General features: G+C 29.9%; 1 protein-coding gene across 8 annotated transcripts in view; it reads left to right on the top strand.

Moving 5' to 3' along the window:
• Positions 1–27,324, top strand: part of LOC142329306 (exonuclease mut-7 homolog) — a 65,927-nt gene that overhangs the window by 31,949 nt on the left and 6,654 nt on the right. For 3 of the 8 annotated variants that reach the window (XM_075373776.1, XM_075373775.1, XM_075373774.1), the window contains exons 3-5: positions 14,969–15,260; positions 17,891–18,157; positions 23,905–24,096. In XM_075373776.1, the coding sequence (XP_075229891.1) occupies positions 23,919–24,096 (178 nt within the window). In that variant the 5' untranslated portion in view covers positions 14,969–15,260; positions 17,891–18,157; positions 23,905–23,918. Of the gene's footprint in view, positions 1–14,968; positions 15,261–17,890; positions 18,158–19,961; positions 20,051–20,202; positions 20,359–20,906; positions 21,087–23,904; positions 24,097–27,324 lie in introns of those variants that run through there. The other 5 variants (XM_075373773.1, XM_075373779.1, XM_075373778.1 and 2 more) reach the window with 5 other exon arrangements.

Below are 27,324 nucleotides of genomic sequence, written 5' to 3'. Positions count from 1 at the left end.
TATCGTAATATTTTTATTTAATTTATTAAAATTTAAGGTGATTAATTATTATTTTAAATAAAATGTAATAAATATAAAAGAATCGACAAATCTTGATTTAATTATTTCGAACGTCTATATAAGAAATGTCTTTATAAGAAAACTTCTATATTAACGTGTTACTCGCCCAGCAATACTCATACGTACGCACGCACACATGTATACATGTTTACGGTTGTATTTGAATTGTACAACGCTTGTTCAGTACTGTCTGACGGTAGCCAATCAGAGCGAAGGAAGCCAGCTGCGTTTGTTAAAACTCCCGTCCCTCTCTCACCCCTCGACGCATTAGTTAGACTGACAGTACTTTTGCCTCATCACAAAAAAATTAAATAAAAAAAGATTTACCTCTAAAATTCCTCTTAGCTAAAGTCCTCTGTCACTGTATAAACTATACAATTTTATAAATTATGTTATTGTATTATTTTATCATTAACTCTTGAACTATTTATATATATTTTTTTATTTATTTTATTAAAGCATTTGTACTATAAGAAATTTGTTTTATTAAATTTATTTATCATTAATAATTTCGCTTTAATCAACTGATTTTTTTAAAAAATCTAGCACAAATGAAGTATTACAATAAATAAAAATACCTTCAAAACTAGAATGATCTAATATACCGGTGATACAGAGTTGATGAAGCTTTCTATTATTTAATCAAATCTAATGTTCATTCCAGTGTACGTTATCGAAAGCCTTTTCTAGGTCTATAAATGCCAAGTATGTTGGTTTGTTTTTCTTTAAACAAACAGTTTTTGGTTCAAATATATATTTTGAATATGAATCGTACAAAATTATTTCGCGCTACGTATTGCTCACAGAAATCTAATTCTGGCTTTCTGTATAACAAGTTACCTTTCAAATTACTACGTGAAAACCTTGAAAATCTTTGAAAACGTATCCAAAAACCAATTTTGTTTCCTCTAACTCCGGTTTCTGATAACCGATTCATTTGAAATTCATTAGGGATGTATTTTCAACAGGTTTACATCTCCCCCATCAATTTTTTTCAAAATCGGTTAAAATTTGCGTCCGGTAGAGCGGGTGAAAAAATCTTTTAAATGTATATATATGTATATAAACGTTGCAGAATCGTTTTCAGGAGACACCAAATCGTACAGAAAAGTTTGTTTCCCTCCTTCTCCCAGCGACATGCTCTTAGAAAATCTGACCAGTAGCAATAGCGATTTCTATAAATTCTTTCCTCCTCTATGAATCATGAGACCTTGCCGTTGGTGAGGGGGCTTGAGTGCTCAGGGATACAGAGTAGCTGGACCGAAGGTGCAACCATATCGGAGAGGTATCTGTTGAGAGCCAGACTAAGGAATGATTCCTGAAAGAGGGCAGCAGCTCTTTCAGTAGTTGTTAGGGGCGTGAGTCAGGACGACTTAAACGGCCGTATCAACATCACTCAGCCCTCTGAGTACTGCGCAGCTGAAAGCAATGGAAAACTACAGCTGCTTTTTTTTCCAAGAAAATGTGGCTCTGCATTTTCACATATACAATAATGGAGGCGCCTTCCTTGGTAAAATATTCCGGAGGTAAAATAGTCCCCCGTTCGGATCTCCGGGTGGGGACTACTAAGGAAGGGGTCACCAGAAAATTAAAAAATAACATTCTACGAGTCGGAGCGTGGAATGTTAGAAGCTTAAAAAAGGTTGGTAGGCTAGAGAATTTAAAAAGGGAAATGGATAGGGTAAACGTGGATATAGTAGGAATTAGTGAGGTTCGGTGGGAAGAGGAAGGCGACTTTTGGTCGGGTGACTTTAGAGTAATTAACTCAGCGTCAAATAATGGGCAGGCAGGAGTAGGTTTCGTGATGAACAAGAAAATAGGGAGGAGAGTAGAGTATTTCAAGACGCATAGCGATAGAGTCATTGTAATAAGGATAAATTCAAAACCTAAACCGACAACGATTGTTAACGTCTATATGCCTACAAGCGCCCATGATGATGATGAGGTAGAATGTGTATACGAAGAGATTGATGAAGCAATTAAACACGTAAAAGGAGATGAAAACTTAATAATAGTTGGAGATTGGAATGCAAGCATTGGAAAAGGCAAGGAAGGAAATATAGTGGGTGAATACGGGCTGGGCAAAAGGAATGAAAGAGGGGACCGACTTATAGAGTTTTGCACGAAGTATAATTTAGTAATTGCCAACACCCAATTTAAAAATCATAATAGAAGAATATACACTTGGAAAAAGCCAGGCGATACTGGAAGGTATCAGATAGATTATATCATGGTTAAGCAAAGATTTAGAAATCAACTCTTGGACTGCAAAACTTACCCTGGAGCAGACATTGATAGCGACCATAATTTGGTGATAATGAAATGTAGATTGGGGTTTAAAAACCTGAAGAAAAGGTGTCAGATGAATCGGTGGAATTTAGAGAAGCTTGAGGAAGAGGAGGTAAAGAAGATTTTTGAGGAGGACATCGCTAGAGGTCTGAGTAAAAAAGATAAGATAGAAAATGTAGAAGAAGAATGGGAGAATGTTAAAAAAGAAATTCTTAAATCAGCAGAAGCGAACTTAGGCGGAATAAAGAGAACTGGTAGAAAACCTTGGGTTTCAGACGATATATTGCAGCTGATGGATGAACGTAGAAAATATAAGAATGCTAGTGATGAAGAAAGTAAAAGGAACTATCGGCAATTAAGAAATGCTATAAACAGGAAGTGCAAACTGGCGAAAGAAGAGTGGATTAAAGAAAAGTGTTCAGAAGTGGAAAGAGAAATGAACATTGGTAAAATAGACGGAGCATACAGGAAAGTTAAGGAAAATTTTGGGGTACATAAATTAAAATCTAATAATGTGTTAAACAAAGATGGTACACCTATATATAATACGAAAGGTAAAGTCGATAGATGGGTGGAATATATTGAAGAGTTATACGGAGGAAGAGGAAATGAATTAGAAAATGGTTTTATAGAGGAAGAAGAGGAAGTTGAGGAGGATGAAATGGGAGAAACAATACTGAGATCTGAATTTAAGAGAGCATTAAAAGATTTAAATGGCAGGAGGGCTCCTGGAATAGACGGAATACCTGTAGAATTACTGCGCAGTGCAGGGGAGGAGGCGATTGATAGATTATACAAACTGGTGTGTAATATTTATGAAAAAGGGGAATTTCCGTCAGACTTCAAAAAAAGTGTTATAGTAATGATACCAAAGAAATCAGGGGCAGATAAATGTGAAGAATACAGAACAATTAGTTTAACTAGTCATGCATCAAAAATCTTAACTAGAATTCTATACAGAAGAATTGAGAGGAGAGTGGAGGAAGTGTTAGGAGAAGACCAATTTGGTTTCAGGAAAAGTATAGGGACACGGGAAGCAATTTTAGGCCTCAGATTAATAGTAGAAGGAAGATTACAGAAAAACAAACCAACATACTTGGCGTTTATAGACCTAGAAAAGGCATTCGATAACGTAGACTGGAATAAAATGTTCAGCATTTTAAAAAAATTAGGGTTCAAATACAGAGATAGAAGAACAATTGCTAACATGTACAGGAACCAAACAGCAACAGTAGCAATTGAAGAACATAAGAAAGAAGCCATAATAAGAAAGGGAGTCCGACAAGGATGTTCTCTATCTCCGTTACTTTTTAATCTTTACATGGAACTAGCAGTTAATGATGTTAAAGAACAATTTAGATTCGGAGTAACAGTACAAGGTGAAAAGATAAAGATGCTACGATTTGCTGATGATATAGTAATTCTAGCCGAGAATAAAAAGGATTTAGAAGAAACAATGAACGGCATAGATGAAGTCCTACGCAAGAACTATCGCATGAAAATAAACAAGAACAAAACAAAAGTAATGAAATGTAGTAGAAATAACAAAGATGGACCACTGAATGTGAAAATAGGAGGAGAAAAGATTATGGAGGTAGAAGAATTTTGTTATTTGGGAAGTAGAATTACTAAAGATGGACGAAGCAGGAGCGATATAAAATGCCGAATAGCACAAGCTAAACGAGCCTTCAGTAAGAAATATAAGTTGTTTACATCAAAAATTAATTTAAATGTCAGGAAAAGATTTTTGAAAGTGTATGTTTGGAGTGTCGCTTTATATGGAAGTGAAACTTGGACAATCGGAGTATCTGAGAAGAAAAGGTTAGAAGCTTTTGAAATGTGGTGCTATAGGAGAATGTTAAAAATCAGGTGGGTGGATAAAGTGACAAATGAGGAGGTATTGCGGCAAATAGATGAAGAAAGAAGCATTTGGAAAAATATAGTTAAAAGAAGAGACAGACTTATAGGCCACATACTAAGGCATCCTGGAATAGTCGCTTTAATTTTGGAAGGACAGGTAGAAGGGAAAAATTGTGTAGGCAGGCCACGTTTGGAATATGTAAAACAAATTGTTAGGGATGTAGGATGTAGAGGGTATACTGAAATGAAACGACTAGCACTAGATAGGGAATCTTGGAGAGCTGCATCAAACCAGTCAAGTGACTGAAGACAAAAAAAAAAAAAAATAAATTCTTTGTAAATCCGCTACTTTCAAGTTCTCCATATTAGGGTTTGTAATAGTAGATGCGGGATGCGTTTTTCCATTATTATACAATCGTTAGTGGTAAAGCAAAAATTAATAAATGTACTAATTAGTATAAAAACACATAACCGAAAACATTAAATTGTAATTAAAAAAAAAAAAAATTAATTCCAAGATACTTTTTTGATATGTGCAGATTAATGCACGTATTAAATTAACAATATATTCAAGGATACGTATACACGCTACAATTTGTTTCCAGGAGAACAGTTTTTTTTATAAAAATACGGTAGCATTTTTATAAAAATCAATTTTTACAACCATTAGTCGCTGCTGTGTTTCCTTCAAAGCAAAGTCTTTTGATCTGTTGCTCTCTCTCTGTGTGTGTGTGTGTGTGTGTGTGTGTGTGTGTATGTGTTTGTATCTGAGAGGGATAAAAACAAAAAAAGAAAGGCAGCTGCAGTATAGTTGTTAATTTTACTTTTATAAGTACAGAAAAAACATGTCTTATCTCCCCTATGGTCAAGAGTATAGAATAAAATCTGTGTTGTTTTGATGGTAATATTTAAAACAAAAAATGCCGTTTAGTTAATGTTCAAGGACAAAAATGAGTACGTGCTATAACAAATAAAATACATACCACTATAGCTTACAATAAAAAACATATAGAAAGAGTGGAGAGGGTAAAATGAGAAACTAATAAGTGGGAGATAGACAGACGTGACTCAATAGACAGACACGCGTTTTATCTTTTTAACTTGTTTTACAGTAGCAAATGTTCAGCTTGTAAGGAAGAAATAAATCAATCTCGTTTTATATTATTTTAAAAGTTAGCGTACACGAGTACATGCATTATTAAATAAATTAAAAACTGTACCATTACAATAAAAAAAAGGTTATTAGTAAATCAAATAAATATTTACGCACGGATTTAACTTATCTTTCAACAGCCGACTGCTAAAACCATACTAAGCGAATTTGAATTTTTCGAATTTCTTCAACACAAATGTTTTAATAAAATGTATTTTATGAATAATATATTCTAAGGTATTCAATTAAAATAAAAAAAAAAAAATATATATGTCTAGAAAATAATTTATAACCAAATACATTTTATTTTTACCAATTTTAATTGATCAAATAATACCGTTTTCAGTCTTAGAGAACATAAAATATTCTCTTTATTAAATTTTCTTTCTTACTTTTCCTAATTGAAAATATAATTATCGGTGTATAAAACGAAAGTTCAGTTCTGTAAATTACTATTCAAAAAACAAATTTGTTAATTTTCAACTAGATTAGCAATTCTGATAACGAATGTTTTTATTAAATAATATTTTAATGCAGGTAAAAAGTAAATAAAATCATATTGAAATTAGATTCTAATTTTTATTTTAAAGTATATATTTAAAATTCAGATTTATATTTTAAACAGGGGGTTTAGTCACGAGGGGGTTGTTAGTGCGAGTAAACAATTGTAACACTCACTCAGAAACACCGAAAAGTAATTAAGTTCTTTTTTAATTCTTTTAAACTCCTACCAAATCCCTCAAACGAGTCGCTCGAGTCTGAGCGAATAAACTCCTCTAATATCACCGACCGATCAGAAACACAGAAAAGTAAGAAAGTTGTTTGTAAATCTTATAACGTCGTGCCGATTAAGAGACATCTCAAAGTTTCGTCAAATCGCTTACCTTTATGCGTGTCGTTTGTATAACTGAAGAATTTTCTAGAAAGGAAAAACCACACAGTCTAGGACATTATTTTAAAATGAGGAACATTTGATTTATTTTATTGTATACAACATAGTTTTTTTTTTTAATATATCGGTTTAAAGTTAAGTATTTATTTTTTCATTTATTGCTTGATGAAAACTAAATTAAAATTTCAACATGGTTTTTAATAGCTCATTGCTAGAATTTATACGATCCACTTTTTTAAATGAAATCTCGTTTTTAAATTTAAAATCTATTCTATTTAAATAATAAACTTCCAATTTACAAAATTTGTTCTATTCAAAAAAAAAGGGTGATTTGATTTTTTTTTTTGATGTGATACATCAATATGGAGAAATTTTTGTATAAAAATAATTGATCAATTTTATGTATGAACTAAAATGAATTTTATAAAGGAAAGGAATATAAAATGTCTTTCATGTTTTCTATAATTTTATAGGAATTGCCTAATTTTTATATTACATCTAAGATACATTAGTTGTATAAATAGTAAATATAATTTATGTATATTGAACAGATCTGTTTTTTCTTTTGGCTACCATTAATGGCCTACTGAAAATAAGTACAAATATCTTTATATAATGAATATCTTACAGGAACTATCTTAATTTTACTGTTTTATGGATTGAATACTTTTATTATTCCTGAAATAGGAAATATTTTTTTAAAAACTGTATTAAAAGAGAAAAATGTATTTTAATTCGTTTTGAATTAGGAAAACAACAGTAATGTGCAGTTCTATATCGTATTTAAAGTACACTCATTCTTTTTTAGTTAGTATACTTTATTTACATTTTATTTTACACAGTAAAAAAAGGTAAATAAGTTTAGAAATGCTAGTAACTGATCATGAATATCAGATCCAGTGGAATGTTGCCTAATGTAGCCCTTGAGAACGTGGGTGTCTTGATTCATTTGGTTAATGAATTATTTGGAATTATTGCTACGTAAAATTAATCACAGTTGAAGTTTTAATATCACATAATTTGTTATTTTATCTTTCTTTTCAGATTATAATAATTGTGTTTCCCCGCTAGAAAAATCAGAATCTTTTTTTAAACAAAATTGTTAAACCAAATCTTACTGATGAACCACACATTGTCAGATCTACATCATTCAATTTCTTTCTCCTGTGATTCTCTAGAAAATTCTAGAAATAAAAGCCGATTATCAGTTGTACTAATATTTTTCATTATTGTAGATATATTCATTTATTTCCCAAGATTTTATAACTCTAAGAAATTATCTTGGTTGTCATGGGTTATATGACCACCGCTATAAATATATGTCCATGTTCGGTTATGAAATAACCAAATAAATATACATATATATTTATTATAAGATCCACCAAACTTAGCCTACACTTGTTTTGCTCGCTAACCTTGACTAGCAAGTGAAGCGAGTGTAGGTTAAGTTAGGTTAGATTATATTTCTACTTAACCCAGGAGACCTATTATCTTTTATTTTAATTAATTTTAATAAATTTATTAATTAATTTTAATTAAAGATAATTTCAAATTTATTTTTGTTCCTTATGTTACTAGTTTTTCCTGTATGTCAGTTTTAGTTAACCGTATTCATTTCTGGGTCTCTCAATTGTAATCCGATACAAAATCTTTTTTAAAGGTGTTTTATTGCATAATTAACTGATCCTGTGTTAAATATTTTGTCTAAATTTATTTTATTTTTTTCAGTTCACTAATAAATATCACCAGAATATAATACACAAATATATTCAAATCTAAATCAAACTTGTTCTGATGCATTTTCAATATTTTGGTTTGATCCATTACCATCTTTAGTGAATTATCCACCTGCACACAAATTTTGGAATACTGTTTCAAAAAAGTTTAATTATATTTTTTAATTATTTTCAAGCAAGTGCACATTTTATATTTATTTGTGATTTTATAGGTGATTAGGTTGAAAGAAGAGATAAGCACATATTTTTTTTAATTACTAATTTTTCATTTTTGTAGTGTTTTTTTGCCTAAATGAATTTTAGTTTACGTTATAATATATTTTTTAGGTAATTATTAACTTTGATAGATAAAGTTTTTAGTGGTTAAAGTACTGATGTTCTATACCTCTCTTGTCATTAGATGCATATCATATAGCTAGCTAATTATTTTAAATAAAATTGTCATTGAAATCATTTATAATTTTTCACTCTACCTTTCTTTTCCATTATTTTATTGAATTTATTTCATTATGTAGCCAATTATGAAAATCTCTTTAAAATTCATAGAGGAAGAGACATACAACTCCAGTTTATACTCATTGCTTTAAGCAAGTAGTCAAAATGAACATGTATTGTAAGAGTTCCATTTATTTTCATATCATTAAATTTTTTATTGTCAACAACATGAATACATTCTACATACTTTAAAATAAGTTCTGTTTCTAATGACATTATAAAATAGTGTGATAAAATATGAAAATTCTTCAAAATTATTCAGAATTAAAAAACTGGCTTTGAAAATATTGAAATGTTTTCATTCAAAGGATGTTTCATAATACTACAAGTGTAGTATTATGAATACTACACTTGGGAAACACTTAAATTTTGTTCTTTATATAAATTCTCAGTTTTTTTAATGCATTGTAGATAATAGGATTTTAAAAAAATATTAATAAGTACTATTTTCCTAATCTTTTAATTAAATATTTAACTCTAACCTCTTTGGAAAGACATAAATGTTTTTACTTGATATTTCATATACATATTATATTTACGTGCTTTTGTTTGCTCATATGTAGTCATTTTAATATTATACATACAATAATTTTGTATACATACAATTGCATATACTTTTTATGTAGCTTAGAAATATATTGACTGCTTTATCATAAAAAAATTGTTTTACTAATATTAAATTAGTTAACCTATAATAGTTCGTTCATTCATCAAATTGATGGGCATTTTATGTATATCATTCATTCTGCTCTTTTAAAATATTTATGTTTAAGTGCAGTATAAATTTTTGAGTGTACTTTGGTGGATAAGTTATGTCTTGTGGCCATCATATCATGTCTTCTTGATTGCGGTACGCTTGTGTTGGCTTGATTGTATGAATGTATAAATGTGTGTGGTACGTCTTAGTACCTGCTAGGTGTTCTATTTTTCTAAATGTTTTTCTCTTTAGGTATTTGTGGTGATCAGCAGTGTGTGTGTGTGTGTGTGTGTGTGTGTGGATGATGTTTGCTTGTGGAGATCAAATGTGTGTGTAGGTGCTTACCCCCCAGACAAAAGTTATTTACCTTTCCTTTAACAGCTACCAAACGATTATTTATCTGATTAAATCATGATGATATACCTACAGACATTATCATAATAAATAAATCTATAAAATTCCAGCCACATGTAGCATTGAAATTGATAAATGATACCGGTATAGATTTCCAGAATGCAAAATTAGTCACTGAGAATACCTGTTTAAAACTTGATTGATTGTATGTTTCCACTAAATTTTCATTGTATCGGTAATCGACACAAGACAATGCATTTGCAATGTTTTTTATTGTTGCAGATGTATGTTCGACTAAAAAATAAGTCAATCGTACAAAAATAACTGGTGAAAATAGTTTTAAATGAAATTTCTTAACAGCTAAAGTAGATACACATTTAATAAATCTGGTCTGTATACCAGTCTGATGGGAACTTCTGTGCTTGCAATTTACTGTGAATATTAAATATTCAGTGTATTGAATCAGTTTCCATAATATTACATAATCATTTACAGAAAAATTTTTAAATTTAAACTTCTTTTGCAGCATTATTTATTCAATTACTGATATATTGATATCGTTTAATCCTAATAATGAGTAACTTCACAATTATGATCATAGTTGCACATCGCATTTGCAGCCTCAGTTGCAAGGCTTCATTGTATCAGTTCTTTTGTTCTAATCTGACTACATTTCCCATCAGTGCTTATTTTTGTGGGGTATTGTATGTTTTAGTTTCTCTTGAGTACTCGCATGATAATTTTATAAAAAAAAATACCTTTCATGTAATATGATAATTTGGTTAAAAAAGATAGATTCTTTCGTGTCTTCGAAAAATAATAAAAAAAAAATTTACGTCAAGCAAGTTCATTTTAGCATGTTTGAGTAATAATTTTGAATAATTATTGTACAATTTAATATTTTCAACTGATTTCTGATCATATTTTATGTGAAAGTGAGTAAAAGATTATTGTTAATGATAACCAAAAATTTAGCCTAATGCCACCCAAATAATTTAGTCACACTAATATTAAATACATGTAATATTAAAATTTAGAATTTTACCTTTAATTTGATGATCTAAAATGTAGAATGTAGTAAAAATTATTTTTTGTGATTTTTAAACAGATTCTGTATGACACTAAAGGAAACTTGCCAATTATAAATGATATCATTGCTACTAATACAGCGCTTAAGTGTTGGAACAAAAATAAAAATATTGTTTTTAAAGAGACATAACAAAGGAATTCCTCCAATCAGAAGACACAAATTTTATTGACATATTAAAAAATATCTCCTTGATAAAATAAATCTTTTATGTTGGAAAAAACAGCTGTAAAATGAAAATCATAAAGAGTTTAAGAGAAAAAATTCCTTTCTGATAATTAAAAATCTAAACAATAATTAAATATACAAAGTTTCATCAAAATCTGAGATCTGGATGTCAAAACTTTATTTTTGGATGAAATGATGTAGAATGTAATTCAACAGGTTGTTGAATAAGCTATGATGATTATTTTCATAAACTAAACATGCAACTACTTATAAGTTATGCATAATAAACCAAAATAATATTGAATTTTTTATAATGTTCAGATATATGACGATGCAATATTTTCAGAAAGATGCATAAGTATGAGTGAATGAAACAGACAAATGACTTTTGCCTCATTGGTTATGGAACAAAAAAAAATTATATTTAATTATAATATATATATTTAAAACAATAATACTACACAAAATATCAACATTATATAAACTTACTTAAAGCTAGCGACATTACAACAGTAGTCAATTTTATTTTCTTGGGTAAATAGTAAAGTGATCCGTAACTACTAATTAGATATTTTTCCCATTCTTGTAATAGATCTGGCCATTAAAGAGCTAATTTAAGAAATAGTATTGTTACAATTGTTGAACTTCCAAAAAACACAAGAGAAATACATAAAATGAATAAAGCTTTGTTTTAAAAATACGCAGATCCTCTTATATTATTAATGTTTGGAAAATGCTGATTTCAGACAAACTGGACATCAAGAAAAATAATAACAAAATTAATGTTATTATTACCTTTACTTATTATTTTATATCGATCGATTCAAAAAATGAAATGGGCATTTTTTAAATTTGTTTTAATCATAATGATTTTTTTAATTAAAAAGAAAACACATAAAAAGGTAGCTTTATGTTGTATTATTTTTCATCAGAAATTTTGCTTGTAAAAACATCTTTATATATAAGATATATCAGAATGTGTTTCATGATAATTTATTATTACTTTATTTACTTACTATTGAGATATATTTCAGTTATAAATTTAAACAGATAACTTCAATATTGATAGATTATACAAACTGGTGTGTAATACTTATGAAAAAGGGGAATTTCCATCAGACTTCAAAAAAAGTGGTATAGTCATGATACCAAAGAAAGCAGGAACAGATAAATGTGAAGAATACAGAACAATTAGTTTAACTAGTCGTGGATAAAAAATCTTAACTAGAATTCTACACAGAAGAATTGAGTGTAGAGTGGAAGAAGTGTTAGGAGAAGACCGATTAGGTTTCAGAAAAAGTATAGGGACAATGGAAGCAATTTTAGGCCTCAGATTAATAGTAGAAGGAAGATTAAAGAAAAACAAACCGACATACTTGCCGTTTATAGACCTATAAAAGGCATTCGATAACGTAGACTGGAATAAAATGTTCAGCATTTAAAAAAAATTAAGGTTCAAATACAGAGATAGAAGAACGATTGCTAACATTTACAGGAACCAGACAGCAACAGTAATAATTGAAGAACATAAGAAAGAAGCCGTAATAAGAAAGGGAGTCCGACAAGGATGTTCCCTATCCCCGTTACTTTTTAATCTTTACATGGAACTAGCAGTTAATGATGTTAAAGAACAATTTAGAATCGGAGTAACATTACAAGGTGAAAGTTAAAGCTGGTACGATTTGCTGGTGATATTATAATTCTAGCCGAGAGGAAAAAGGATTTAGAACAAACAATGAATGGCATGGATGAAGTCCTGTGCAAGAACTACCGCATGAAAATAAACTAGAACAAAACGAAGGTAATGAAATGTAGTAGAAATAACGTAGATGGACCACTTAATGTGAAAATAGGAGGAGAAAAGATTATGGAGGTAGAAGAATTTTTTTATTTTGGAAGTAGAATTACTAAAGATGGACGAAGCAGGAGCGATTTAAAATGCCGATTTGCACAGGCGAAACGAGCCTTCAGTCAGAAATATAATTTGTTTACATCAAAAATTAATTTAAACATCAGGAAAAGATTTTTGAAAGTGTATGTTTGGAGTGTCGCTTTATATGGAAGTGAAACTTGGACGATCGGAGTATCTGAGAAGAAAAGATTAGAAGCTTTTGAAATGCGGTGCTACAGGAGAATGTTAAAAATCAGATGGGTGGATAAAGTGACAAATGAAGAGGTGTTGCGGCAAATAGATGAAGAAAGAAGCGTTTGAAAAGATATAGCTAAAAGAAGAGACAGACTTATAGACCATATATTAAGGCATCCTGGAATAGTCGCTTTAATATTGGAGGGACAGGCAGAAGGAAAAAATTGTGCAGGCAGGCCACGTTTGGAATATGTAAAACAAATTGTTAGGGATTTAGGATGTAGGGGTTATACTGAAATGAAACGATTAGCATTAGATAAAAAATCTTGGAGAGCTGCATCAAACCAGTCAAATGACTGAAGACAAAAATAATATATATATTACGTATTATAGTCACAATTTTATCTGAAATCTCTATTGCTGTTCTTTTTATTGATTTCTTTTTTAAAAGTATTGTTCTGATGCATTTTAACCCTTAACTGGTCGTGTCAGGTCTGTATGACCCGAGACACTTTTTTATATTTAAAGTTTAATATTTGCCTCAATGGTATTAGGTTGGCAAGCCTGCTAATCTATCGTAATCCGTTCTATCAGTCAGTATCCAGCTTCCCTTAGTTTGTGTAATATGAGTAACAAAAATAAGCTATTTGATCCAACACGACCAGTTGTGTTACACTGTTGCAAGAGATTTTCTTAAAAATTTTGGCCACATTTTAGTACAAAATTTACTTGTTAAAAGGTATCTCACTCCGGAAAACCCAAAAATACTTGAACAAAATAAAATTATATTTTGTAGATCATGACATTACTGTAGTTTATGTTCAACAATCAGAGGACTGAGATGTGGAAGTTAGAACGAAACATAAACACTGTCCACCAAGGACAGTAAATATAACATTGTTTGTGTGAAATGTGGGCACTATATTTTTAAAAATCACTCTTATTTTATTTGTAAAGATTGTGATTAATGTTAGTGTTGGAAATAAAGAATTTCTTACTCTGAAATAATAAATTTAAGAAAAAATATATACAAATGTACTTTTCAGGACATCAATTTGACACCCAGGCAAATTGTGCATTGTTTACTTGTAGATGTTTGGCTCAGTTCAAAAATTTTTTATTTGAAAAGATATTTACAGATGTGTTGTAAATGTGTCTTCAATAATCAATCAGGAATAATTATCTTTTTACACCAGCAAAGTTCATTTAAAATGAAGATCTTTATTTTTTTCAAAGGTTTTGTAATTTCTGTTTTTCTTTGATTATTTTGTTTTAAACGAGAACATATTTATTTTTATCTGAATAAAACATAGTTTATTTTTCGAATATAAGTCTTCATTTCTTTTTAATTTAATTTACAAATGTTCAGGTCATAGTGACCTGACACGACTAGTAATGTTATAAAAAGAGTGTGACCGGTTAACGGATAAATTTGTATGCTAAATAAATTTGAAATAGTGCCAGTTTTATTTTATTTACATAGGTTATTAAAAAACTTCCATGTTTTAATGTAGTTTTTCAAATAACAAATGAAAAATATAATTTTAATGGATATCATGAAATGAAAGGTATCCCTTGGAAGCTTATTTTGATATTTGGCTATTTACTGCTATGCAGATGTACAATTAATATTCATTTCTTCCCGGATTCTCACAGCACATATCAGTTGCAATGGTTGCTACAACTGTGATTATTCTCTTTCGCAGATGTTCAGTGGCACAAATCTTCTGCGAGGAAGCTGTTTTTCTTTACATATCTTATAAAAAATTCAAGTAGCAAATGATATTTTAATGGTCTTAATATTCCGTTAGTTTTATTCTTCTTTTTTTAAATCTTTATCAAATTTTGATCTTAGTTTCGTCGCCTCTGAAATAATTTTCAGTTTCTTTTTCCTTCTGTGTTGGTAACGAAGTCAAGTCACCCAATTTAAACAAAACCTTTACCTGCATCTGTTGGAAATTTTTTTTTTATTTCAGAAGAGTATAATAATAGGCTGTACTGTTTTGTGCTCTTTTTCTGATGCCTTAAACTTTTTGTTAAGTTTATTTTTTTGTTTTCTTTATTTTTATAAAAGTATGTCTTTACTAACAGGTACTGCAGAAATTAATAGATATGTTAATCGTTACCTTGGAACATCTCATCTTTATAAAGTATCCAATAATGTGGAAACTCTTGAAGAGCATGTACATTTAACACCTTGGGAATTGCATGGTTTGAAAGCTATTGTTACGTATCTGCATGCTTTACCGACAAATAAAAAGATGTTCCTGAACTAATTAGAGATCCAGTAGCACTGTTAAAGGATGTCAGAACACTGGTCGAGCAACATAGATATGATAGCCCTGAGTTAGCTGTAACTGGCCGACCTGTATTAAGAACAAAGGTAAATTTTATAAATTTGTTTACTTATATGTATTCAATTGTTAAAATTATTAGTTGCTAGAATCAAACCTAAATATAAAAAAAAACATTTTAGGAGTTAATATGATATTATGTAATTAATACGTAGTAACAGCGGGTAAGTAAGTTATCCTGCAGTGATTTAATCATTCAGCCACTAATTTGTGTAAATTTTATGAACTAATATTTTGCTATTTTATATATAGTCACAGTTTGTTAAAATTAATTGAAGCTAATTCTTTAAACAATAATATATGTGCTGTAGATTTCAATATGTTTTCCCAAATAATGCATATGTTACTACCAAGTAGAAAAATGTTTTTTTTTTTATTCCTCTATTAATTTTAAGAGTCATTGACTGTTCTGATCATTTGTCATTAACTGTTTTTCCAAGAAACTGCACCTGGTATCGGTTAACTTTGGTGATCTTTGAGAGCTGGTTCATAAAATGTGGTTTGGGTCAGTGATACTTGACACCGTTCGATTTTGCAGATGTTATTCCTTACTATGTCTAAATGTTGGAAAACTGTCAGGTTATAAGGGATGGCGTTTACTATTTTATCTATGATCAAGCATGAGATTGCTTTTTTAAAGTGAAACTGCAATGGAGTATATATAATTTAAATGCTTGAAACTACACCCGATACCCTTTAACTTCAGTGACCTCTAGAAGCTGATTCATTAAATCTGGTTTTGGCAGTTATCATTTACTTTACAGCACACTCTTTAATTTCCAGGTTGTTATTCCAACATTTTAATTCTTTATTTAGGTTAGATGATAGTTTATAAAATTTTTACTTGCTGTTGTTACATAATAGTAATAGTGCTTTTATTTGCAATAGAACAATTTTAAAATGAAAATGATGATAAAGATTCTAAAATATAGTAAATAAATTTATATTAGTGTACTATTTTTCTAAAATTAAATAATGCGTAATTTTTTCTTCTCTAAATGTTATTCAGAAACTGAATGTCATGAGAAATATAGTATTATTGCGATCAGAGTCGTGTAATCAAATTTACCAAACAACTAGTTTTTTAATTGACTTTTGTGGTGTAGTACCTTCAGCTTCTTAGAATATTACTGTATAGTTTAATGATATTATAAGGCCATATAGCACATCATATAGCATTTTACCATATTTTTAACTTGTTTATATTACAGAGTACGGACAAATGAGTACTAGGCTTGTTTATGACTACATAATAATTGCGGTACTACCTCTTACATGTACCTAAATTGATGCTTTATTTAATCATTTTTAATTAATATTATTTATGTGATAATTAAACTTTTAACTACAGGACATCCATTATAACACTGTAAAACATGTTAGTAAGAGGTTCTGGTTAAAAAATTTGTTATTGTATCATTTTGGGTGTAAATAAGTATAATTTTATACTACGTATAACTGTAAAATTTTTGAATTGTCAGGTTATCCTTTTATAACAGTGAGAATAACCTATTTTATTTTTGTTTATCAGTATAAGTAAAGTGCTGCAAATTATTAAGTTAATTATGAATTATATAATTAAAATGGTAGCAGTAAAATCATAAAATTTTTATAATGTCTGTATTTCTTGTGTAATCAGAATATAAGTAGCATACAAATTTCATGTAGCGGGAAATAAATTAGCATTAATTTAGTTGTATTTTACGCATTTCTTCTTTACATGTTTTTTTTATTTTATAAATTATTATTTTTAATTTTAGTTCTGCTTTTAATTTATCAAGTATACATAATGTCCCAAGAGGTGTTGGCCAAACGTAAGAGACTGATTCAGGACATCAAAATAATCAAGTTCATATGAAAAGATCTTTCTCCATTTTCCTTGTCTGCCATTTTGGTGTTTTTTTTGGTTTTTTTTAGTAAAAATTTACATCTTAAGAATAAATTGAGGTATTTTAATGAAATTTGTAGTGTGCCAATTTTGTGCACCGTTTCCACTTTCTTTATTAATTGAATTAAAAATAGTAAATTTTAATTTCTATTATTAATAATAATAATACTAATAGAACTAGCAAAAGATATTCAGACTGCGTAATTTTACGATCCACTTAAGTAATTTCAGCCACAGCTCAACCAGTTATCAATCAATTTAAACAAATTCTGTCTTTTATTCACAGTTAAATACTTAATATTTTATCTAATAAAATATAATTCAATAAAACTAATATTTATTAAGGTATTAATGATTGAAAGATTTTCTTGGACACCATGGAATTTTCAGTTAAAATTTTCAAACTTATTTATTTGTAGATGTTGAATACGTGCACTTCAAATTTCATTTAATATTTCAAACTGTTCTTAAGATACAGATTTTTGTTAAAAGAACACAAAATCGTGAACAGAGGGAGACAAAGCAAGGTAGAGTATTTTTTCGCATGAACCTTTTTGTTTTTTGATGTCCTGAATCAGTCGGTCAACACTTCTTGGCACATATAACTTGATTTAGAAAAAACTGTCAACTCGCTGCAATAAAATCCCTTATTCCTTACTCGATTACTTGATGTTCAGAAATAAAAAATTCAATAATTATTTTGTTTTATTAATAATAATTTATAAAAATTATCAATATTTTTCTTATGATTCATTTAATTTCATTATGTAGGATGTGGAACATAGAATGTCGTTGATGAAGAATTATGGTAATCAAGGGTGGGTTGGAAGCGGTGAAAATAAAAGTAAACATTTTAATGGTGGCGGGGGAAGTGGTAATAAAAAAGGTGCAGGGCCACGTAGAAGCAGAACAAGGTGTAAGAAATGTGAAGCGTGCCAGCAAAAAGACTGTGGTGAATGTGCGTTCTGTCAAGATATGGTCAAGTTTGGTGGACCCGGTAGAGCTAAACAGACTATCATTATGCGGCAGCACCTGCAGGTTAGACAGCGTATAGTATGTTATAATCATCCAAGATTTTGTATCATCCAAGCGATACCTAATTCTTCATCAGTGTATTCTTTAATGTATTTTTTAAATTTAAGATGTGTTTTTAGTTCTTAAAACTCCTGTAAATAAATATTAAAAATTTGCAGTTATTCTGACCTCCATCTCTATTAAAAAGAGAACTTCCTGATTCTGAGATTAGGCATAATCTTAATTCAAAATTGAGATCATATCTACATGTCCTTGACCCGCATGAGAAAGCAATAAAAAAAATGTTTTTAAATTTTTCATCGAGGGGTTGAGATAATGAGGCTTTCATAAAATACAATCTCTTTTATGCAAGTTTATTTATTTTTTTTGAAGGTTTTTTTTGAATGCTACTTCATCCTTTGGTGGTACCCCTTCCAATATATATTAATAATATGATTAATATATATATTTTGAGAAAACCATTTATACACTACACTTGCTATCCATTAAATTTTGTGATTAGATTCTTTATGATCAGACATTCTGTTTTCATTCTTGGTTTTTCAACCAAGATGAAAACATTGTAACACCTTCAACTGTCTGATTTCACGGGAAAAAATAAAATATCGTAGCATTCAAGAAATTATTTTCAGAAAAAATCAAAAATCATAATAGGTTAATATATTTGTGTCCCCTTGCTCCTCCATTGGATTCTTGCAGGAGTCCCTAATCCTTTTAATTAAAACTCCCTAGTGCTCTTAAATAACAAGAATTAAAATATTTGATGTTTGAATCATTCTCTTTGAGAATAACTGTCTCAAAAAATATTTTAAAAAAGCCACGAAAAGTTCACATATCACAGATTAACACTTCACAGAATATTTAAATATTTACAGTACTACTGTGAAAAAGGTCAAAATGCTCATTAAAAAAAATTGATTTACTTGATCAACTGATGATTTTACCTTAAAAATTATGCAGTGTTAAATGTAAAAAAAATCAAAATTTTTTGTAAAAAATTTCCATCCCAGTAAAATAAATTATTTTTATTTTAGAGTATAATTGCCAAAAAACACTTGGTCCATTTGAGCCCCCATCAGTCAACATCTACTTCATAAAATATTTTGAATAATAGCCTACAATTTGAAAAACAGATGTAGTATCAAAAATTTAAAAAAAATTAAAGAAATTTTTAAATTGTTAAGTTGGGGATCCAACTTGAGTTTTCTTTTAAATTTGCATATCGTCTACATTTAATACAAATATAGTTTGATTAAGGTAAAAAAAAATTACAGTTAACTAAAAGAAATTATAGGTACATAATGCCCTCTTGTCTAACGGGGTTGTAGATCAAGCTAGAAATGGGTTTATTAACAGCAAAATATTTGTGCCAAATTTCAACTTTTTGGGCAATAGGTTTTGAAGGTAGGAGCCAAAAGCTGTTTAGAAATAATATTGAGTAACTCACACCACTAAATTCGATTAACTTGAAACTTTGGAATTTTAAATAATTCTAGTATTTTTGAAGGAACCTTCAATGTACTAAAGATCAACTTTCCATGACCACCATACAAGAAGTCAAGAATTAAAAATGTGAAAGCTATCCCTGTCCATTTTTAATTTTGTTCAAAATTTAATTCCATTAATGTTCCATGTATAGAAATTGTTTGAACATTTTCACAATGTATATTAACCCAGATTGGAGATATCAAAATACAGACCAACTTTCCCTTCGTTATGTTTTTAAAACTGCAATAAATAGTGCTCTAGCTGAAAAAGTAAAAACATTAAGATGTTAAATATCAGCTTTAAAAGCTGACACCTAATATGAAATCTAATTTGCGATGAAGCAAGTGCTGTTAATGTATAACAATAGTAGAATAGAAGTGCACTAGTCACTTTTGTCACTAGTTAAAGGTATGATGCTAAAAACATAACAATTTTGATTTAACTGTATCGTTTTACAATGTAACTGATGTTAAAAATTTTTGACTGAACATTCTGATAAATTTATCAGATAATTTAGTAATGTATGAACTATATTATTTTTTTAAATTTTATAACAGTCGTTTTGAGGTGATCGTTATGGTATTAACAATTAGGATAAATCTTGCAGTGGTCAACCAGTTTCTGTGACTGATGAGAAGCACCAAATGGAGATGGATGAATTGATTCTTATTACACAACAACCCATCGCCACCCAGATAGGCATATTGAAAGGACATGTAAGACTCTATTATTGCAAAACTGACCAATAAATGAATCTACTGTAAAATCTGTTCTCAGTGTGTGCCATGCAAACTCACAACAACAAAATGAATATTGTGAACAGCTTTTAAAACTTTATCAAGGGAGATGACTTCCTTTTCATTATTGTGATGGGAAAGTACATCATTACAATCCAAAAGAAAACTGGTAGAGCATGGAATACCGGCAGTATGGTTCGCCACAATCATAAAAATTCAAAACCCAGCCGTAGGAAAAAATAGTATTGTTTGGGATTCCAAACACTTGCTGATGACTGGACTGCGTGCAATTTTTTGTCTAAGCAGACTGTATGTTCAGTGATATATAGATATGTTGAAACACCTTTAGGGACGTGTTTGACAATCCACGGAGCCAATATTCTGCAGCATGATAATGCTTGGTCACGTATATCATGTGCAACTGCCAATGCAAAGTGAAGTTGAAATTTGAACCTGATTTTGAAGTTAAATTTCACCACCTGCATACTCAACAGATTTGGATCCCTTTAATTTTCACTTTTTTCCAGAATTAAAGAGGGATATTAATGGTATTCATTTCACTTATGAATGATGAACTGAAGGATGTAGTGAGGTCATGAATCAAGGAATCACCACCATCGTTCTTCATTGACCAAATGGGAGACTGGTTCACAGTTTAGAAGAATTGTGTAGCTGTAAATGATGACCGACTAACAGGAAAAATAAATGTAAGATTTTGTTGTAAAAAAATGTACTTTTATGCCGTATTTGTTTCATTTGATTATCTCAATGTTATTTGGGAATTATGAGTGACTGTGCATTACATTTCAGACACCTCGTATTTTAACCTAGAAGCACCTCAAAATTCCTTTTTTTTTATAAAATGTATTTTTAATAAATTTATTGTAAAATAAGTAGTTGATAAGGTTATAAAAGGTAAGACATAAAAGAGTGACATTGTTTTGTAATGTTGTACATATTATGCAATTCAATACTTCAATAGTTGTTGTTAAAATAACAAGTTATAGTGTTTAGTTACTGTTATAAGTAACTGAATCATTTGATGACAAATTTTTTTTACGTGGTACATAATTTTTTATGCATATCAACTATTAAATTAAATAAAAACAACAGTATTCAAAACAAGTTATTATGTGAGTCACAAGTTAGATGTGTTTTATATCTTTTGTCAACGAATTTTAGCCATTGATTATAGTTGTGTTAAAAAGAATTGAGGTGGTTTTTTTATCCCTCCATCATTCTTTCAGTGATCAAAATCTGTTATTAATTATTATAAACATTTTCTTGTAGAAATTTAATCAAGGATAATGAGAAAACAATTTTATTGGATTGCTAAAAAAAGGAGTTATCTTGTGGAAAGTTTTTTTAATACTTTCCATTATGAATTTAACTTATAATAAAGAAATAAGATAGTGAGTGACCATTTTTAGCTTTCCTTTTTTCCCCAAAAATTAATACTTAATACAAAAATTAATAATTTTGAAATTAATTTTGGTAGATTAACAGAAAAATGGTTTGGGTACAAAATAAAATGACTTTTTTTTTAACATTGCAGTGTGAAGTGGTTATAAAACTCAAAATCTTTGATGATCTATTGACAGACACATTCAAATTTTCATACAAGATGTTGCCATCTAAATAACATTCACCTATTATGTACATTCCAAAGGAGCACAAATAATGAGTTTGTTTATAATGCAGCTTTTATGTACCTATAAACTGCTATCATCTTCATCATCGTGCCTTAAATGTTGAAGAAATTTCTTTAAAAAAAATTGAATATTGCCAGAATTAAATTGTTTGATTCAAGCAGATAATGAAGTAATAACTGTGGATGTTTAAAATTAAAGATTCTGAAACAATTGCCAAGAGACAATATTTTAGTTGGGCGCTTTTTTTTCTTAAAATCACATACATATTTTGAATATTTTTCAGCTTTACAATATATTGATAGTTAACTCTTTTTAGCAAAATGAATTATTTAAAATAGTAAGAACAAAAAATGAACTTATTATCTTTATCAGACACACCAGTCACAAATTTTGTCATCCAATTTTTAGGTAAAATGGTAAGACAAAGATTTTATACCAATCCTCTCATGATTGTCATATGCCCAATTTACTTAATAAAAATTTATGTTTTAATGCATTGTTATTAACAAAAAGTAAGTAATGAGTCAGTTTTCTATAAGTGTTCTAGTCTAATTGGGGGACCAATGAATGAAAATAAACAATACTGATGATTATACCGTTAATGTACCTAACATATTTGCTAAATAGTGCCATTATCAACACGTATATTTTATCTTTGCTCTAAGACTATACCTAATTAAGTTAGCTTATAGAATTCAGGTAAACAGACTGCACATTCGAGTGTTCAGGTGGCCGACTCGCAAGCATTTCCTGCAAATCCTGATTCATATAAAAGAACTATGTGATATTCAGTAACCCAAGTGCTATTGTATTTTACAAAAATTATATATGTATTTTTCATTTAAATAAATTAAGACATGTTAAAATGATCAATAAATATTTCTTACCTTGTTTGGTACATCTGATTACCGATCAGTATTTTAGTCATTAAAATTGTTTATTGTAAACTGTTTTTTTGAGTTTTGTAAGAGTTATGAAATTGTCAACTGTAAAAGTTGATTAATATTTTTAGACTAAATTTCTATGATAATAAACAAATAATAAATTTAATTCAGTTTTTGTCATTTAATTGTTAGAAATCTGTAATGCTGTCAGTATTAAAATTTACAATGAGAGGCTGAATTTTGTTTAATATTATATTATCCAATACCCAATAATTTGGTTCAACAGTGTCTGTTACAGGCTTTATCTTTTTTCCATTCCTGCTGACCCATTTTTTAATGGCTTTTAAACATAAATGTTTAACTTTAGCTATTTTAAAAGTAGTATTTTCTGATGCTACGTAACTTTTGATTCATCCCCAAATTAACTCATATGGGTTGAGCTCACAATGATAGGGAGGTAATCGTAGCATGATTTTACCACTGGATCTTGCTAACTCATCAATTTTAAACACATTAAAATTACTTTTAATACAAAAAACCTTCGGAATAATTGTACCTTAAGTTCATTCAGTTCAAAAATTACTCCTTTTGAACTAACTCACATTTTGATATCAGCCTGCATAGCAAAACATTATGAGGAAAAATGTTCCTTGGATCCAGATAAAATTACAAAAGAAAGTAAAATTATGACCAATATTCCTGGTTTGTTTGAAGTACAGCTGGAATCACAATTCTGACTATTAAAATAGCTTTTGGGGTGATACATATTTCAATACAAGTTATAATATTGTTATAAGTGTTTATAATTTTAATTGTCTGTCAGCTTATGAATCAAATTCATATAAATTTATAATATACAACTGTATAGCCTGATATGTTGTTACAAGATAGAATATATTTTTAAAGTAGTTTATAAACAAAGGTATTATTTTCTTTGTGTTTTAATTTTATGACAAAAAACAAATATTTTTGTGGTTTCTAATTTGCAGATACTACACATAAAATGGCTGCTAAGGATTGCAAGCCAGTTTCATCATCCACAGCTTTACCAAGTATAAGTAACAAACAGCCCAATTCAGGAAAAAATGATTTCACATTCAAAATTACAACATCACCAGACTTTCCTTTTGATCCAGAAACAGAAGGATGGTTTAATCACATTAAGACAGCATGGCCATCATGTGGGTAACATTATTACGCTGTATTAATTTTTATAATTGACTAAAAAAAAAGTTATTTCTTAATTCAATCCATTTTTACTTTACTGGTATCATAGCTGTAGAGCCATGCTGTAAGGAAAGTATGGTAATCAGTCAAAAAATGGGGTGTGGATTTTTTCATTTCTTGATGTTTCATGACCATGGTCCTAAAAAACAAAAGCACATGGGAGATATTACTTTTTAAAAACTTGTTGTGTTACCTGATAAATAGATTAACAGCAGGACTATTTAAGCAGTACAATGCGGATGATGTGCTTTTGCTGGTTAAAGGAGATTCAAGGAATTAGATCGAATGCAGGGCATCCCAGGCTTGCAAGGTACTCCATTTGTGAAGTTTGCAACATAAGATGGTGGGTATTAAATCCAATGAAAACAACAGTGATGTTGCTCAAGGGCAGATTAGCTGCTACATGATGACCTTGTGCATCAATGGCAGATCATCGAATTATGTATGTCTCGTTGCAATGTATCTAGGTGTTATTCTTGATGAGAATCTTTGATTCAAGGACCACTTTCAATATGCTGCCAAAAAGGCTTGTTCTGCTTTCTTTGGTGCTCAGAGAGCAGTTGATCCCAATCGGCGGCTTAATTTCAGAACATGGGTGTTCTATATAAGGGTGTATACAAAGCTATAATGCTGTATGCTGCATCTGTCTGGGCTCATCGAATTAGGTACAAATGTTATAGGAATATTTTATTGAGAGCCCATTGTGCTTATTTTACCAAAATAGGCATTTTGGCATGAGTCCTGGTTAACGTAGATATCACTGGTATACAAAATTTGATTTATTTTTTGTCCCAGAACAATATCCTGATGGAACCGTTCATCATTTTCATCGGGACTGCTCCTAGAGTTGATGGGAAGAAATCCAAGCGAGAGTCCAAGAAATGAATCTTCAGTGAAATGTTGCATCCCATGATTTTATAAGATTTTAAAAGATCGTCTATTTCTTTGTAATTTTTGGATTTATAGTTTTCTTAGAAGTTCTGGCAAATTCTCTTAAAAGACTTCCATGCAACTTTCTCCACCTCATTGAACGTACTATTGAAGTTGCTGTCATTAAATAAATCTCTAGTTTGAGGTCCTATAAAGATTCCTTTGAGATTTGCTTCACTGATCTTTGGAAATTTATTTTTTAAGTAAGTAAATCTAAACCCACTTTGATCTGTTACTCACTAAGTTTTTCATTAGTCCCAGCTTTATATGAAGTAGAGGTAAATAATCTCTTTTTGAATCAACAACTGGTGAGTTAACATTATTCTTTTCTGGAATTAATGCTGTTCGGTTTGGCCATTTTTTCTTTATGTAATGCCTTTTTTGATCTCTGCTGTCCCATTTGCAAAGAAAACAACAGTATTTGGTGAAATCAAGTTGAAGACCTAACAACAGAGCAATAACTTTCAATTCACCACAGATATTCATTTCGCTGAAATATTTCATACTTTATTTTATTTAGCAGAATTTTCATGTTAACATAAGTTTCTATCAGATCCGTAGTGTAAGCTAGTGTCACTGGTGGATACTTATTCCCAATATGCAGAGGCATGGCTTTCAAACTAGCTTTAGAATGATCAGTAAACAAACGCCACTTTATTTTGTACTCATGACCAAATAATTCTGTTACAGACAAAACATAACATTATTACAAAAAACAAGTCCTTCTTCAAATACAAAGAAATTCTTAGTCATCATGCCTATTTCTAAAAACACATACTTTCGTCTGTTTTGGAGGAAAAAATGTTGTGGGCTTAAAAGTTGTGCTTCCTTCTCTGATAAATTCAGATATCGTAAAAGGTCACTGAGGACTCCTTGTGTTAGTAGTAAATGAGGTTCACCAGATGAACACGAAGCTTCATAGTTTGGATCAACCCTTACATTATCATTATCCTCTGCCAAATCTTTGTGCTGTTGATCACCTTCAAGTATATTTTCTTGTGGTTTAAGGCACAGCCAGTTCTTCACTGTGAGCTCCAGGCCTCATGGCAGATGGTAAATGAAGTTATAGTGTGCTTTGATTTTAAACTCATGCCCGCAGTATTAGTCAGACAAAAGTAACATTCGATGGCATGTTCTTTTGGTTCCCACCAAATCATTGGAACAGCAAAGTTCATGTGCCAAGAAGCCTTTGATCAGCTTGTAAGGAGTCAGACACAAGTAGCACAATAAATATGAGGGGCCGAGGGGCCCAATGTTTGTCTGGTCACCAACTTTGCAACCAAAATAAAGCTCAACATTTTTTGATGAGAGGGGTAAAACTTTGTTTCTGAGATTAAATGCTACCACAAATGTAGCAAAAGCTGCCTGGGGGGGGGGGAGATTTACACAATTTCTAGGCATTTTATAAAATCACAAAATATACGAACATTACAACAAATATTCATCACATGTCTTGAATTCAAAAGATGAAATGTAAATTTAGAATAAATCATAACTGAGAAACATTTATTCTGAACCATATTATATTAGCACATACACATGATGTACAGATGCCAACAGAATGAACACTGAACACAGACTGGCTATGGCTTGAATCAATGACTCTGACATTATGATCAAAACAGATGTTGCTTGTGACATCACTTTGATAAACAATGATAAATCTGTAAAAGAGCCATTTTATGACCCATTTTAGAATTGCATCATCCAGCAGATACGACTGTATTGTTCTGTGCCATTGCAGACCTTCTTTCATAACAAACTGATCATTTTTAAATGCTTAATCAATACAATTATTTTTAATTCATTTATGTATTATAAATGCGTAATACCATAAGATAATAGCATAATTTCCATAATGTATATAACACTGAACAGGGAGTAACTTGAATACTAATGGTGATAGAAAAATTCTGTTAAAATTTTTGAATACAGGGTGAGAAATACATATAGAAACTACTTTTATATGCTCTGGGATAAAATGTTGTGTACCAGTTATTTGCTGTTAGGATGAGGTAGATGTGTGGAAAATTCTGTGATGGAGCTATGGTGTGGGAGGGGTAGGCATTGACCATGCTCCCAAAAGCGGACCAGAGGAGAGAGAGATAGGGTATCTGTTTCATTAGAGGCTTATTAAATTTGTGAATCTATTTCTTGATTTTTTAGTAAATGAAGGCTTTGAGAAAATTGAATTTTATACAAAATTGTCGTGATGAACACTCGTTTGTTGTTATGAGGATAATATCTTTGGT

This window comes from Lycorma delicatula, chromosome 8 (genome assembly GCF_047948215.1).
Source record: "Lycorma delicatula isolate Av1 chromosome 8, ASM4794821v1, whole genome shotgun sequence".
Taxonomy (NCBI): domain Eukaryota; kingdom Metazoa; phylum Arthropoda; class Insecta; order Hemiptera; family Fulgoridae; genus Lycorma; species Lycorma delicatula.
This window is presented reverse-complemented; position numbering and strand designations above follow the sequence as displayed.